We start from the raw sequence: 13,841 nt of genomic DNA, 5'->3' as shown, positions 1-13,841 counted from the left end.
CTCCTGCTGCCTGTGGCAGCCCCGCCCGTTATCTGGGGCACAGTTCAGAAATAACCTGGGCAGGGCAGGGCCCTGTCTACACCACCCCTGCTCCAGTGGGGGCTCTGCTTGGAGGAGCCTCTACAGCGCAGCTGCTGATGTGGGGAGGGCCAAGTCATTCAGCAACCTCCTCAGAGACCACGCCTGTGACCGGCAGCATACAGGGCAGGCCTGGCATTGGGCCCAGCTGGGCCCTTCACTCGCCTTCTCCCCCGTGCTCCCCGCAAAGGGGCCTCGCTGCCCTGGCTGAGCCAAGGGACCTCCCTGTTCAAGGCTGTGCAGATGAACGCGCAGTCCCTGGGAGGGTGACAGAAGCTCGCTCGCAGGTGCTTTTCCCCCCGTGTTCACTCTGCTTTATTAAATACAGCTCTCCAGCGCCTGCGTGAGGTGTGGGCTCCTTCCCGCGGCACGGGGCCTCCCCTCCCGGCGTCAAGGCAGAGGGCAGCGTGGCAGGCGAGGCAGGACACCTCACTGCCAAGCAATGTCCAGCTCCAGCCTCTCCTTCCTGACGGTGCGGAGCAGCTGGTCGTAGTCCCGGCGGTGGATGGCTGGGCAGCCGGCCAGGTTCAGGGAGCTGAGCCCATTGTCCAGGGCCAGCAGGCAGTGCAGGGTCGGGCTGGACACCTGGCTCTCGGCCAGCGACAGCTCTCGCAGATTGCGGAGGGCAGCGCCGGGGGCTGCCAGCACCTTCTGGAAGACGCCATCCAGGGAGAAAGGGATGCTGAGCAGGGCCACGGTCTCCAGGCTGGGGGAGCGGCTGAGTAGGGAGGCCAGGCTCGACCGCAGGACAGTGGCATGCTGGGAAGGGAGAGGCCCACACGAGCCGGCCAGGCCCAAGCTGAAGTGCCGGAGCTTGGGGAAGGGGTGGTGGAGCAGGTCCAGCTCCCAGTCCTGCAGCTCCGCGGCAGGCTCCCCGTTGGGCACAGCGTCGGCTGGCCGCACAGGCCCTGCGGGCGCGCTCAGGTGGCTGCTGAAGGCGGCGAGGTTGGGGCAGCAGTTCAGCAGGGCGCAGAAGGAAAACTCGTCACCGTAGAAGAAGCCGTGGAGGGAGAGGGACTGCAGCTGGGCTCCCAGGCCCTGAGCCACGGGAAGCATCTCTGCCAGCCCCCGCCCCTGGTGCCCTGTGCAGTGCACGGCAAGCTGGGTGAGGCGGCTCCAGGCCAGGCTGTCCCAGCTGGCGCCAGGGCCGTCGCTGAGAGACACGGTCGCCTCCGCCATCTCTGGGCACACGGAGCAGAACGTGGCGAGGAAGGGCTCCTCCACCTCCTCCACCCGCCTGAGCGGCAGCGTGAGCCAGGAGTCGCCCCCGGCTGCCTGGGCACCCTGCCTGCGCTGGGCCAGCTCCTCCAGCGAGGGGAATCCGGGCAAGCCCTGCGTGCCACCGAACTGCTGAGTGTGAAGGAGACACAGGGCCTCCCTGAGGTGGCTGGTGGCCAGGAACTCCAGGCTGGGCAGAGCCAGCAGCAAAAAGGCCAGGGCTGTGACCAGGTCCTGGCTGTGGGCCTTGGGCTCTATCCCCTGGGCCAGCAGCACCCGCAGTGCGGGGCAGCACAGGGCGCTCTCGGTCTGATCGTAGGCCAGGTGCAGCAGGGAGTCCGGCGTCACCTTCTGGCAGCGCGAGACGTCCAGCTCCCGCAGGCGCCGGCAGCAGGAGCCCACGGCTGCCAGCACCTGCGTGTTGGCCTGCGTCTCCGCCAGGCCCAGCTTGGTCAGACGCGGCAGGCCTTCCAGCAGGTCCACCAGCGCGGCTGTCGGGACCCGGCTGCAGCCGTTGAGGTCCAGGGAGGACAAGTTCTGCAACAGGAACCAGGGAGATAGATCAGGCGCTTCCCTCGGGGGGAGGTTAATGGCTGGGGGGCGGACAGCGGGCTCGTCCATTAGCTCCAGGACACAGGCAGGGGTTGGAGGAGCTTCTCCCCTCCCGCCCAGCTGCCCCAGGCAGGGCCCCACTCTTGCGGTGGAGAGGAGACCTGTCCAGTCCTGGCTTCTCACCTGACCCTGGGGAGGGGCAGCAGGCCAGTGCTGTGCAGGAGCCAGGCAGACGCTCCCCGGCATCCCTCCGCGCCCCCTGTCTATTTACACTGGGAGCTCTGGGCTGGGAGCCCATCTGCCCACCACACCCACTCCCCATGCTGCTAGGTGAACTGCTGGGGTTTGGGGTATGGGCTCAGGGCTGGGACAGAGGGTTGGGGTGCGGGGGGGGGGATGAGGGGTTTGGGGTGCAAGCTTCCCCAGGGCTGCGGTGGGGAGAGATGACTCCCCCCAGACTCCTGTTGCTGCAGAAGCTTGGGGAGAGGTGCCTCTCCTTGCTGCACAGCCACGCAACTTAGGGGGAACTTAGCTCCCAGACGGTATCTCCCTCTCCCCCCCTCTCACCAGCAGACATCATTCCGCTCCCACAGCCAGGGGCAGACCCCAGGAGTCCTGAATCCCAGTCCTCAGCTCTGACCACTGCACCCCACCTCTTCCTAGAGCCGGGGAGAGAACCCAGGAGTTCATCCGCTCAGACCCCTTCCCTCCTCGTTTCCTGGTCCGGAGGTGGCTCTGGTGTCCCAGAAGGCGGCTGGGGCTCCGCTTACCTTGCACCGCACTGTGACCAGCTGGGTGATGGCGTTGCTGACCAGGCCCGGGCAGGAGCGCAGGCTCAGCGCCGTCAGGTGGGGCACGAGCAGCAGATGGAGCGCGGCCCGCGTCAGGCGCCGACTCTCACCCAGTAACTGGAGCAGGTCCTGGACTAAGCAGCCGGCTGCGTGGGAGACAGCGTGGTAATCGGCCGCCCTGAGCACGGGGCTGTGCTGGCAGAGGGGCTGCCCATGGCGGGCAGGGGGCAGGAGGGCGTCTGCGTTGTGAAATGGCAAGGCCAGGAAGTCAGCGCTGCAGCGTGTTTCCTCCCGGCTGTGCCCATGTGGTCCCCTGCCCTCCCGGATGCTAGTCAGAGCCACGCTGCGAGGCCCCGCGGGACAGGGCCAGGAGATGCTCTGGGATGGAGGGTGGCGGGGGCAGAGGGACAGGCCTGCCTCTCACCCAGCTCGTTGAAGGGCCCCATGACGTAGCGGAACTGGAACTCGTCGAGGTAGTTCTCGCTGTAATCCTTCACCCACACGCCCTGCATGTGCCTGGCCACGTTGCCAAGGCACAAGCTGCTCAGTGGCGCTACGGCTTTCTTCCTGGGCATCTGGTTGCTGGGGGGAAGCAGAGGAGGGGTTCAGAGGGGAGAAGCCCACAACCCCAGCTCTGCCTGCCCTTTCTGCACCTGCCAGCCAAGGAGCTCAAAGCACCAGCCCACAGAGACTGAAGCCACACAGGGAGGGTCAGGGACTGATGGGGAAAGGGACTCATGCAGCAACTCAGCGGCAGGGTCAGAAATAGAACCCAGGAGTCCTGGTCCCCAGTCCCTGTGCCTCAGCCACATGACTATCCTGCCTCCTCTCAGGGAGGTCTCCGGGTTCAAGTCCACCAGGGCATGCCAGGGAGGCAGCATGCACAGCCCAGGGGCATGGCGCAGAGCCCTCTGCAGCAAGCCCTGTGGGGCAGCCCACTGCCTGGCACTAACTGGGTCAAGAGGGAGCTGGACCAGTCTGCTGGGAGGTTCCACTTCTGCCCTGGACTAGCCCCGGGGCGCTCTTCCTGCATTCTTCCATGCCTCTCTCCCTCACACTGCCCTGGTTTCTTTCTTGCCCTGCACCAGGTGCTCTCCCTTCTCCTCTAGATTTTCTTTCTCTTCTCCCTCAAATCTCTCTGCTGCCCCCTCGTTCCTACATTGCCAGCCATCTCGCCCACGCCCCTGCCACTCTGGGCAGATTATTCCCTGGCTGTCTGCTAGCAGGGTTCTTGGGTCTGCTTCGGAAGCCACTGGGACTGATCTGGGTCCCACTGCGATTACCAGGAGATGGTGGGCTTAAGCCTGCCCAAAGCTAAAGGCCCGCCCTTCGATCGAGGGCAGGGGCAGGCAGTGGACCCAGGCCACAAGTAAATACTGGGGACAACTAATGAAAAAACTGGAATGGGCATAAGGGTCAAAGGTTAAAAATCAGGGAGTCAGAGGGGGTCACGCAGCAGAGAGCCCCTGCCAGCGCCCGCTGCTCCTCAAAGGTGTCGGTGGACGCTGCCCAGAGAAGCTCTGCTTAGTGGCGTGACTGTGCAGAGCAGAAACAGGCCCTACAGTCACCTCCAGCTTTATCTTCCTGGGATGGTGGACGGCCATCCTGGCCAGCGCCAGGCGGAGGAGGTCCCACAACTTTGTGGGGCCATGGATAGGAAGGGAGAAGGGCTGAATTAGGAGGGGCGGGAGAAGTGGGGCCAGAATTTCAGGAAGAGGTTGGGAAGGAGCTGGAAGAGGGGCTGCAACCTGGTGCACCCTCCACGGACACACGCCAGGGTCTCCCTCTAGCTGCACAAGGAACAGAGGTCAGGGGAGTGAGGAGCGGTGCCAGGTACGTGACCATGCTCAGAGCTCCACGGAGGAGCTGCCAGCTGATCTCCCCGGGCAGACTGTGGAACGAGAATCGCTCAGACTGGCCCCCCGGCCCTTCCTTGCCCTCCTCAGCTGGCAGCAGGTTGGGGTGGGACACAAGGGCAAGGAAGGCGTCAGAGGAGCAGCCGTGTCAGTCTGTATTCGCAAAAAGAAAAGGAGGACTTGTTGCACCTTAGAGACTGTGCTCAAATAAATTGGTTAGTCTCCAAGGGCAAGGAAGTGGCTGGTCTGAGGCAGAGTGTGTAGGGATGTTTCCTGGGTGCGGCTCAGAGATGGACTGGTTGGCTGTCATTTGGGGGTGTGCTGGGGCGGCTTGCAGGGTGGGGCCTGGCCTGACGAGAAGGCCAGGGGAGAGGGGTGGGCAGGGAGCACCCTCCTGCAGGACCTGCTCAAGAAAAGCGAGAGAAGCAGGAGGCAAGGCTGCCCGCTCCTCCTGGAGCACAGCACAGCAGGGTGGGCAGCCCCATCTACCGGCCAAGCGCCCGAGGGTCCAGCCAGTCCCTCGGAGCCAGGAGGCCTGACCCCTGTCAGAGACAGGAAACTGGACTGGAAGGAAACCCCTGGGCTGATGTGCTATCCCAGTGCTTGTGTTCCACCCCCTGCACCTCCGGCTCTAGCAGCAGGCTTGCTCTCTCTGGCATGCATGCACCCCCCCGCCCAGAGGCCCCCCAAGCTCTGCCATAGGTGCTGGATCTAGGGGGGCTCCTGCTGCACCCCCTGGCTGGAAGCGGTTTCCATCACATGCAGGGTTTACAGCTGGGTCCAGTGGCTCTCAGCCCCCCCGCTGTACACATTGTTGCAGCCCCCTGTGCCCAGCCTTTGTTTCTCTTGCTGTTTGCAGGGTGGTTGGAGCTTGTCTCTTTCGCCACCGGAAGCTGGTCCCATACAAGGTATGATCGCACCCGCCATGGTCTTCAGGGGCTGTTTCCCTGTCCATTCCCTGCACACTGGATTTCGCACATGGTGGGGACAGAGGCCTCCAGGGAGAGTGGGAGGTTTGGCTGAATCCCCGCTGGAGGTCTGGAAACTGCCCCTGGGTTTTATTCCTGCGAGGGGGGTCTCACCTTTAATTTGCCCTTACTCCATTTTAACAATCCCATCTACATCCCCCCCTCCCGCAGCTTCCTCCCGGTTCTGACCCACCCTTGTCCAGCCCTTCTCGGTTCCCACCGTCCCACCTCAGCTTACGAAAGAGCGACAGACGGAGGCTGCCAGAGACAGGATCCCAGGGACCGCAGCACAGGGCAGGGAGGAACCTGGGCTGGGTCCCTTCCCCCCGGAAAGACACCACAATTTCAAAGTGACAGCCCCTTACCAGCAGCAACTCCACCCCACCTGAGCCCTCGCCAACAGCTGGGCTCCCGCCTGCTTCCTGTCCCGGTGGCCTGGCTGGCCCCACCTACCCGAGGGAGGGGAGAGAAAGTTTCCTCGCCTGGCCTCCAGTGCTTAAAGAGGCACAGACAGCATCCGATGAAGTGAGCTGTAGCTCACGAAAGCTTATGCTCTAATAAATTGGTTAGTCTCTAAGGTGCCACAAGTCCTCCTGTTCTTTTTGCGGATACAGACTAACACGGCTGCTCCTCTGGAACCTGTCAGGCAGCATGTTGAAGCCGAGCAGGCCCAGGGTATCAGAGGGACAAGGTGCGGGAGGGAATGGCTGTTATCGGACCAACTTCTGCTGGGGAGAGAGACGCGCTTTGGAGCCTCACGAGCTCTTCTTCGGGTCTGGGAAACGTATTGCGAGTGTCCCAGCTACATACCAGACCCGACAGACAGTGCAGCTTAGGGAGTTAGGCCACGTTCAAAGGGACCATTCCAGGCGATGCCCCTGGAGCTAGAGGACAAAACGGAGGGCTAGTGGGTTACACGCAGTAGTAATTTAAGACCATGATTTTGAGCGTCTGGCTACGTTAGGAATGTACGCGCCCAGGCTGCTCTTCCGAGAGGGGCAGGTTCCTTTGAGGATGAGGCCTGACAGGTCAGATAAGGAGCGATTGCTTTGTGAAAAGTGTTTGCTTGACACTAAAAATCGGCTGGAAAGCATAGGAGCAGGAACTAGGGGGGTGTCTGCGTGGAGGGGGGCGGCAGCACCCTGGCTGGAAGCGGTTTCCATCACATGCAGGGTTTACAGTTGGGTTCATGGTTCTCCGCCCCCGCCCACAGCGTCCCCGCGTCCAGGCTGGAAAGCAAACGAAAGCTGCGCATAACCCTGGAAGACAGGAGGCAGAAATCGCATTGGGATGGGCAGCAACCTGCCAACAGACTGGGGGCACCCAGACACTTGGTGCTGCAACCCCCCCTACACCTGCCCCCTGGTGCCAGCCCCCCCCACAACCTCCCCATACCTGCCCCCTGGTGCCAGCCCCCCCCGCAATCCTCCCACACCTGCCCCCTAGTGCCAGCCCCCCCGCAACCCCCCCACACCTGCCCCCTGGTGCCAGCCCCCCCCCCTGCAACCACCCCTTACACCTGTCCCCTGGTGCCAGCCCCCCCCCCCACAACCCCCTCCACACCTGCCCCCTGGTGCCAGCCCCCCCCGCAACACCCGCTACACCTGCCCCCTGGTGCCAGCCCCCCCGCAAACCTCCCTCTACACCTGTCCCCTGGTTGCCAGCCCCCCCCCGCAACCTCCCCACACCTGCCCCCTGGTGCCAGCCCCCCCACAAACCCCCCCACACCTGCCCCCCTGGTGCCAGCCCCCCCCGCAACCCCCCCCACACCTGCCCCCTGGTGCCAGCCCCCCCCCCCCGCAACCTCCTCTACACCTGTCCCCTGGTGCCAGCCCCCCCCGCAACCTCCCCCACACCTGCCCCCTGGTGCCAGCCCCCCCCCGCAACCCCCCCCCCACCTGCCCCCTGGTGCCAGCCCCCCCCCGCAACCCCCCCCACACCTGCCCCCTGGTGCCAGCCCCCCCCCACACCTGCCCCCTGGTGCCAGCCCCCCCCCTGCAACCACCCGCTACACCTGCCCCCTGATGCCAGCCCCCCCCCCACAACCCCTCCACACCTGCCCCCTGGTGCCAGCCCCCCCCGCAACACCCGCTACACCTGCCCCCTGGTGCCAGACCCCCGCAACCTCCTTTACACCTGTCCCCTGGTGCCAGCCCCCCCCGCAACCTCCCCCACACCTGCCCCCCTGGTGCCAGCCCCCCTACAAACCCCCCCACACCTGCCCCCCTGGTGCCAGCCCCCTCCGCAACCCCCCCACACCTGCCCCCTGGTGCCAGCCCCCCCCGCAACCTCCTCTACACCTGTCCCCTGGTGCCAGCCCCCCCCGCAACCCCCCCCACACCTGCCCCCTGGTGCCAGCCCCCCCCCGCAACCCCCCCACACCTGCCCCCTGGTGCCAGCCCCCCCCCCCGCAACCCCCCCACACCTGCCCCCTGGTGCCAGCCCCCCCACACCTGCCCCCCGGTGCCAGCCCCCCCGCAACCCCCCACACCTGCCCCTGGTGCCAGCCCCCCCACAAACCCCCCCACACCTGCCCCCTGGTGCCAGCCCCCGCAACCCCCCCACACCTGCCCCCTGGTGCCAGCCCCCCCCGCAACCCCCCCTACACCTGCCCCCTGGTGCCAGCCCCCGCAACCCCCCCTACACCTGCCCCCTGGTGCCAGCCCCCCCCCGCAACCCCCCCTACACCTGCCCCCTGGTGCCAGCCCCCCCCGCAACCCCCCCTACACCTGCCCCCTGGTGCCAGCCCCCCCCGCAACCGCCCCTACACCTGCCCCCTGGTGCCAGCCCCCCCCCCCCGCACACCCCCCACACCTGCCCCCTGGTGCCAGCCCCCGCAACCCCCCCTACACCTGCCCCCTGGTGCCAGCCCCCCCGCACGGAGTCCCGAACGATCAGCCCCTCCCCTCAAGCTAGTGCACCCGCCGGTCCCTCGCTCTCGCGCGCCTGCCCTTATGCCCCCGCCCCTCCTTGCTCTAGGCTCCGCCCCCTATGTCCCCTTCCCCTTGCCGTAGAGTGATCTCACGCCCCGCGTCTTCCCGGCCTCAGCGTCCTACTGCGCCTGCGCGACCCTTTCTGCAGGACCCCCCCCGGGGGTGCCCATGGCGATGCCTGACCGGAAAGTTCCGCACTGAGGAGCCCGGCGAGTGTGGGTGCGTCAGGCGGCGCGATCGCCACCCGCGGGCGGGGGCTGGGCTGGGCTGGGCGCGCGGAGCCGGAGCCGAGGCTGAGCAGCCCAGGGGCGGCCGGGCAGCAGGTACCGACCCCCCCCCCCGCGGCACCGGACAGGGCCCCCGCCGCGCGGGTGGGGGCGGGGCTCCCCTCCCTGTGGGGCCGGGGCGATGGGGGGGCTCCCATCTGTGAGGGGCAGCCCCCCCGGGGAATGGGGGTGGGGTGGCCCCTGGGGGGTGGGGCCAGTGTGGGTATGTGGGGGGGCTCCCGTCTGCGAGGGTTGGCGCTGGGGTGGGGCAGCCCCCCCGGGAAATGGGGGTGGGGTGGCCCCTGGGGGGGGGCAAGTGTGGGTATGTGGGGGGGCTCCCATCTCCGAGGGTTGGCGCTGGGGTGGGGCAGCCCCCCCGGGGAATGGGGGTGGGGTGGCCCCTGGGGGGTGGGGCCAGTGTGGGTATATGGGGGGGCTCCCATCTCCGAGGGTTGGCGCTGGGGTGGGGCAGCCCCCCCGGGGAATGGGGGTGGGGTGGCCCCTGGGGGGTGGGGCCAGTGTGGGTATATGGGGGGGCTCCCATCTCCGAGGGTTGGCGCTGGGGTGGGGCAGCCCCCCCGGGAAATGAGGGTGGGGTGGCCCATGGGGGGGGGGCAGTGTGGGTATGTGGGGGGGCTCCCGTCTGCGAGGGTTGGCGCTGGGGTGCGGCAGCCTCGTTCCCCCGCCCCGGGTTGGTGCCAGGGCGGGGCACTGCAGAAGTTTCGCTTGGCAGCCGGTTTCCTGTTGGCTGCTGATGTGGCCCTTGCAGACAGGACCTGACCTTTTGTCTGGAGGTTTAGTGTTAATATCGCGGTAGTGCCTGGTTGGGCTCTGGCCCTGCCGGCCTGGGAGCTGCACAAACACAGGGAGGAGGTGGGTTCCCGTCCCTGCCCCAAAGAGCTCCCGCTCGAAGGATTTGTTCTATGTAATGTAAAGAAGTCAAATGCCAAGGAAATGAGCGACACTTAGCATTGCTCAGGTATCCAGCTCACCCTGGCATTTCTGCGGGAAGGGAGCACCGTAACCCAGCAGCCGTTCTCTTTGCCTCTCTGTGGTGGTGAAGCCTAATCCAGCTCTCTCAAAATCAACAAGACTGTGCGGCCATAATATACTTCAAGAAAAGAAAAGGAGTACTTGTGGCACCTTAGAGACTAACCAATTTATTTGAGCATGAGCTTTCGTGAGCTACAGCTCACTTCATCGGATGCATCCAATGAAGTGAGCTGTAGCTCACAAAAGCTCATGCTCAAATAAATTGGTTAGTCTCTAAGGTGCCACAAGTACTCCTTTTCTTTTTGCGAATACAGACTAACACGGCTGTTACTCTGAAACCTTTCAAGAAAAGAGTGAGGCTGAATCGCTCAGTGCTTTGGCAGCTGTTCTCATTCTTAATCAGGTTCTTGTATGGTGGGACAGCAGCACAGAAACCAGGAATTTTGCTAATGTTTTACTGTAAATTTAAAAAAAAAAATCCCCTTTCTTTAGTAGGGATGTACTTAGTCTCTAGATAATGTTCATTGGAGTGCTGTGTAAACATTAATAGAGCCTTGCATTTCCCCTATGAGGTAGGTAGGTGGCAGAATTCCCATTTTATAGACAGGAAACCTCAGGCACAAAGAAGTGAAATAATTTCCCCATAGTGAGTTATCGGCATAGTTGGAATTAGAACTCTAGAGTTTCTGGCTCCTAGTTCTCATCTGAGACCACAACCACTGTGTGGTTAGAAACAGTTCTGCTTAATTTAATCTTTATATTCCCCGTTGATAATGTTGCTAGGGATATCATCATGAAAACAGGTTCTTTGTTTGTTAATTCATTTGCTTTCTGCCCCACCTGGAGACCCAAACGTTAGTGGTATTATTTATTAATTTGTAAAGCCCTTTCCACTTTATCAGTGCTGTCCAGACAGCACTTTGATACAGTTCACACACGTACAGCAGTGGCACTGTTAGAGGGATGTGGAAAGGTGTCATAGTTTAGGAAGAGAAGTGCTAGTACAAATGTCAATGAATGAACTATTTACACAATCTGTTACTGTGGAAATAATTGTTACCAAGCAGGTGACCTATTTGTGGAACAAAGATTCTGTTTTTGTGCAGCTGTTCCGATCAGCAAACTTAAAAACAAATGAGAGCATATCCAGAAAGGCCAAATACCCCCCAAAAGAAAAGGAGTACTAGTGGCACCTTAGAGACTAACCAATTTATTTGAGCATGAGCTCAATAAAGAGAATGCATCTGATGAAGTGAGCTGTAGCTGACGGAAGCTCATGCTCAAATAAATTGGTTAGTCTCTAAGATGCCACTAGTACTCCTTTTCTTTTTGCGAATACAGACTAACACGGCTGCTACTCCAAAATACCCGCAGAGACTCTTACAGAGCAGGATTGTTCTTAAACATAATGACACCTGCATAGAACTTTTTAAAAAACGCAAGTTTTTTCAGTTTAACTCAGATGCTGCTTGTTCCTACGGTTTTTTTAAAATTTCAGTGTAATTTACCTTTTTCCTTGGTGGGATGCTTGCAACCTTCAACCCATCTAAGGCATGGAAGCAGGTTTTGTTTTGCTGACTGTAGTTACATATTCTTTCAACATCTTGCATTTGATGATCAAGAACTCTGCAGAGTGTAATAAAATCACAAAAAAGCAAAATCATTATGGATTGCCCACATAAACCCAAATCTGACTTCTACTAAAAGTATCTCAATTCATTTCACATTTATAACTCTTATAACATCTTCAGAATGCTTTAAACAACAAACAGATTAAAGTTTAAAATGCCTCTGTGAAACATGTATAAAACACTTTTCCGACCCAGGTGTTGATTTAGAAAGTTTTATGTTTTAGTGGTTTTGGGGTACTCTGTTATGGTTACAACGTTCTAAAACTACAGATTTGCCTGCCTCCTGGTTTGAAACTTTTCTATGGGACAAAACACAAGATAATCCAAAACACAAATCCTTGGCCCCACATCTTTGCTAGCATAAGTTAACGTTTATGTGTAGTCTAGACTTCCATCTGAAAGCACGTTCATAAGGAGGGAAAGCTTTAAAAGTATGCTTTTTTTATGGGGTAAGCCTTCCTGGGGGCATATGTTGCAGGGGCAGAAGTTGAGGTGCTGATCATTTGCTGCGGGGAAAATGTGAAATTTTGAGGGCAGTAGCAAATCTGAGCCCTGGATAATGTCCCATCCGTACAAGTGGATATGTGCTTGTTGAAGCACAAATGCAAATCCCTGCTTTCTTATTGGCTACTGGTGTATAGTCCTTGAGAAAGACTTCTACAGTTATGGGTCAGTAACTGGACAGCAGCTTACTCCTCTGATTGGCTGAGAATTCTGCCAGTCAGATGTCCCCTAAGGCACAGGTTGAAGCTCTAGTTAGCCAATGGCATTGATTCCTCAACCCTGTGCATTTTTCTAAATAGATCTGCTCTGTGCCAGACACTACTGTTCCTTGGGCACAAGAACAAAATACAACACAACGCACAGTCAACCCGTGGAACCTGTTGCCAGGGGATGTTGTGAAGGTCAAAACTATAATGGGGTTCAGAAGAGAATTAGATAAGTTCATGGAGGATAGGTCCATCAATAGCTGTTAGCTAATGTGGTCAGGGATTCAACCCTGTGCTCTGAGTGTCCCTAGGCTCAGATTGCCAGAAGTTGGGAGTGGACGACTGGGGATGGATCACTCAATAATTGCCCTGTTCTGTTCATTCCCTCTGAAGCCCCTGGCACTGGCCACTGTCGGAAGACAGGATACTGGGCTAGATGGACCATTGGTCTGACGCAGTGTGGCCGTTCTTATGTTCTTAAGTAGGTGTCTGAAAGCTGGGTCTTTGATTAGCTCTGTAATTTAGTGTTAGTGTTGACATTTGGGCATTGGGTAAATACAGCAGTGCTTGTTGAGACACTGTTATTCATTGTTACTGTCCAGTGTGTTTACTTCTGTGCTCAATGTAAGCTGTCATCTTGAAAAGACTTGATTAAACGTGAACCTCCACATGAGGTATTTGAGTAGAAGCTGGTATTTTGTAACTCCTTTCACACATAACAAGGTAGATGTTGCTGGTGCAGTCACACTGTGAGCAGCTTTTCTGCACTTAGTGGTACCTCACCCCAGTACTGAGCGTGAGAATGTCCCCTTACCCTCTAGCTTCCACATGAACGGACACTGGCAATGAGGAGAGGGGACCCTGGTGTAATGCTGGTCTGAAGGATGACACCTCTTAACAGTGCAGTAGCTGGGGGATGGCCCCTTGCTCTGGTGACATTGCTGGATGTTTGCCCAGGGCCTAGTGGCATCTCTATCAGAGATGAGGGATGGAGGCAGTAAGACAGCAGGCCGTCTGTGCTACTAACTCAGTAGCAGTGAAATGCATGGAAGGAAAGGAATGTTTCTTCCCTCCCGCCCACCCCTGTGCTCCAATAGAGAGAGAGAGAGCGCCCTTCCATGAGAGTCACAAACAAGCAGCCCTGAAGAGTGAGACTTGTTAAATGCACCGGTTCTTCAGCAGGAACTTGGAGTGGTATAAACTACCAGGATCTGCTTGCGGGAGGCTGATAGTGGCAGGCTCTCTTCTTTCCTGTGTGTCTGTGCAGTGCCCGTCACAATGGGGCCCTGACTCTGACTGGGCCTTTGAGGTGCTACCACAGATATGACATAACACGAAGAGGGAAGGAGTCTCTGACTACTACCAAGTCTGTGGTGGCCTGCTTTCTCTCCTCCACCCTCTAGACCTTTCTTGTTTGCGCTCTTCCTTAACAGAGCTTGCTTCCATGGATTCCTTCCCTCAAAGCACACAGCTGAGAGGCCTGACTGCCTCCTACGCCCTTCTTACTTCCTCCCTCTCTGAGATACCTATGCACGCCCTCTTCACCCTCCTGCACTTCTCTTGAGAGAGTCAGCCTCTGTAACCAATTCTTCCCAAAGACCTTTAATGGATGAGTCGGAGAGCAGAGAGCTCCCCTCAGCTTGCTTCGTTGTCAGATGGATCGTTTTATCGCGGCAAAAAACCGACCCTAATTTCTGAATTGAAAACTCTGCCTGATGGTGCTTGTGTCTTGACATCAAAGAGAAATGACTAATAGTCCCCAGTTAACTTGCATACTGCAGTCGTGTTGCTTAAATGCCTTTACAGACCTTAAGTCTCATGATTACAAATTAAATCTTTCCTCCA

General features: G+C 59.4%; 2 protein-coding genes across 11 annotated transcripts in view; one reads left to right on the top strand and one right to left on the bottom strand.

Moving 5' to 3' along the window:
* Positions 1-369: 369 nt before the first annotated feature.
* LOC119566163 lies at positions 370-5,823 on the bottom strand. Its single transcript, XM_037898497.1, has 4 exons — positions 5,692-5,823; positions 3,064-3,221; positions 2,619-2,785; positions 370-1,833 (listed from the first exon to the last, which is right to left on the bottom strand). Exons 2-4 carry the CDS (start codon positions 3,212-3,214, stop codon positions 508-510), a joined length of 1,644 nt encoding a protein of 547 aa, XP_037754425.1. The 5' UTR covers positions 3,215-3,221; positions 5,692-5,823; the 3' UTR covers positions 370-507.
* Positions 5,824-8,502: 2,679 nt separating this feature from the next.
* The window catches only part of DCTN1 (dynactin subunit 1), a 140,018-nt gene continuing 134,679 nt past the window's right edge, over positions 8,503-13,841 (top strand). For 7 of the 10 annotated variants that reach the window (XM_043545023.1, XM_043545022.1, XM_043545021.1 and 4 more), the window contains exon 1: positions 8,603-8,719. The gene's annotated coding sequence lies outside the window, so the exon portion shown is untranslated. Of the gene's footprint in view, positions 8,720-13,841 lie in introns of all 10 variants that reach the window. The other 3 variants (XM_043545027.1, XM_043545025.1, XM_043545024.1) reach the window with 2 other exon arrangements.

Source organism: Chelonia mydas, chromosome 4 (genome assembly GCF_015237465.2).
Source record: "Chelonia mydas isolate rCheMyd1 chromosome 4, rCheMyd1.pri.v2, whole genome shotgun sequence".
In the NCBI taxonomy this organism is placed as follows: Eukaryota; Metazoa; Chordata; order Testudines; family Cheloniidae; genus Chelonia; species Chelonia mydas.
The sequence above is the reverse complement of the archived record's forward strand: the minus strand, read 5'-3'. Positions and strand labels throughout refer to the sequence as shown.

Bases quoted from the DNA above. Each gene is read 5' to 3' on its own strand.
- LOC119566163 (XM_037898497.1), bottom strand. From the start codon at position 3,214: ATGCCCAGGAAGAAAGCCGTAGCGCCACTGAGCAGCTTGTGCCTTGGC. The intron at 2,786-3,063 runs GTGAGAGGCAGG...TCTCCCACGCAG, and splicing joins GGGGCCCTTCAACGAGCTGG to CCGGCTGCTTAGTCCAGGAC. The intron at 1,834-2,618 runs GTAAGCGGAGCC...TTCCTGTTGCAG, and splicing joins TGGTCACAGTGCGGTGCAAG to AACTTGTCCTCCCTGGACCT.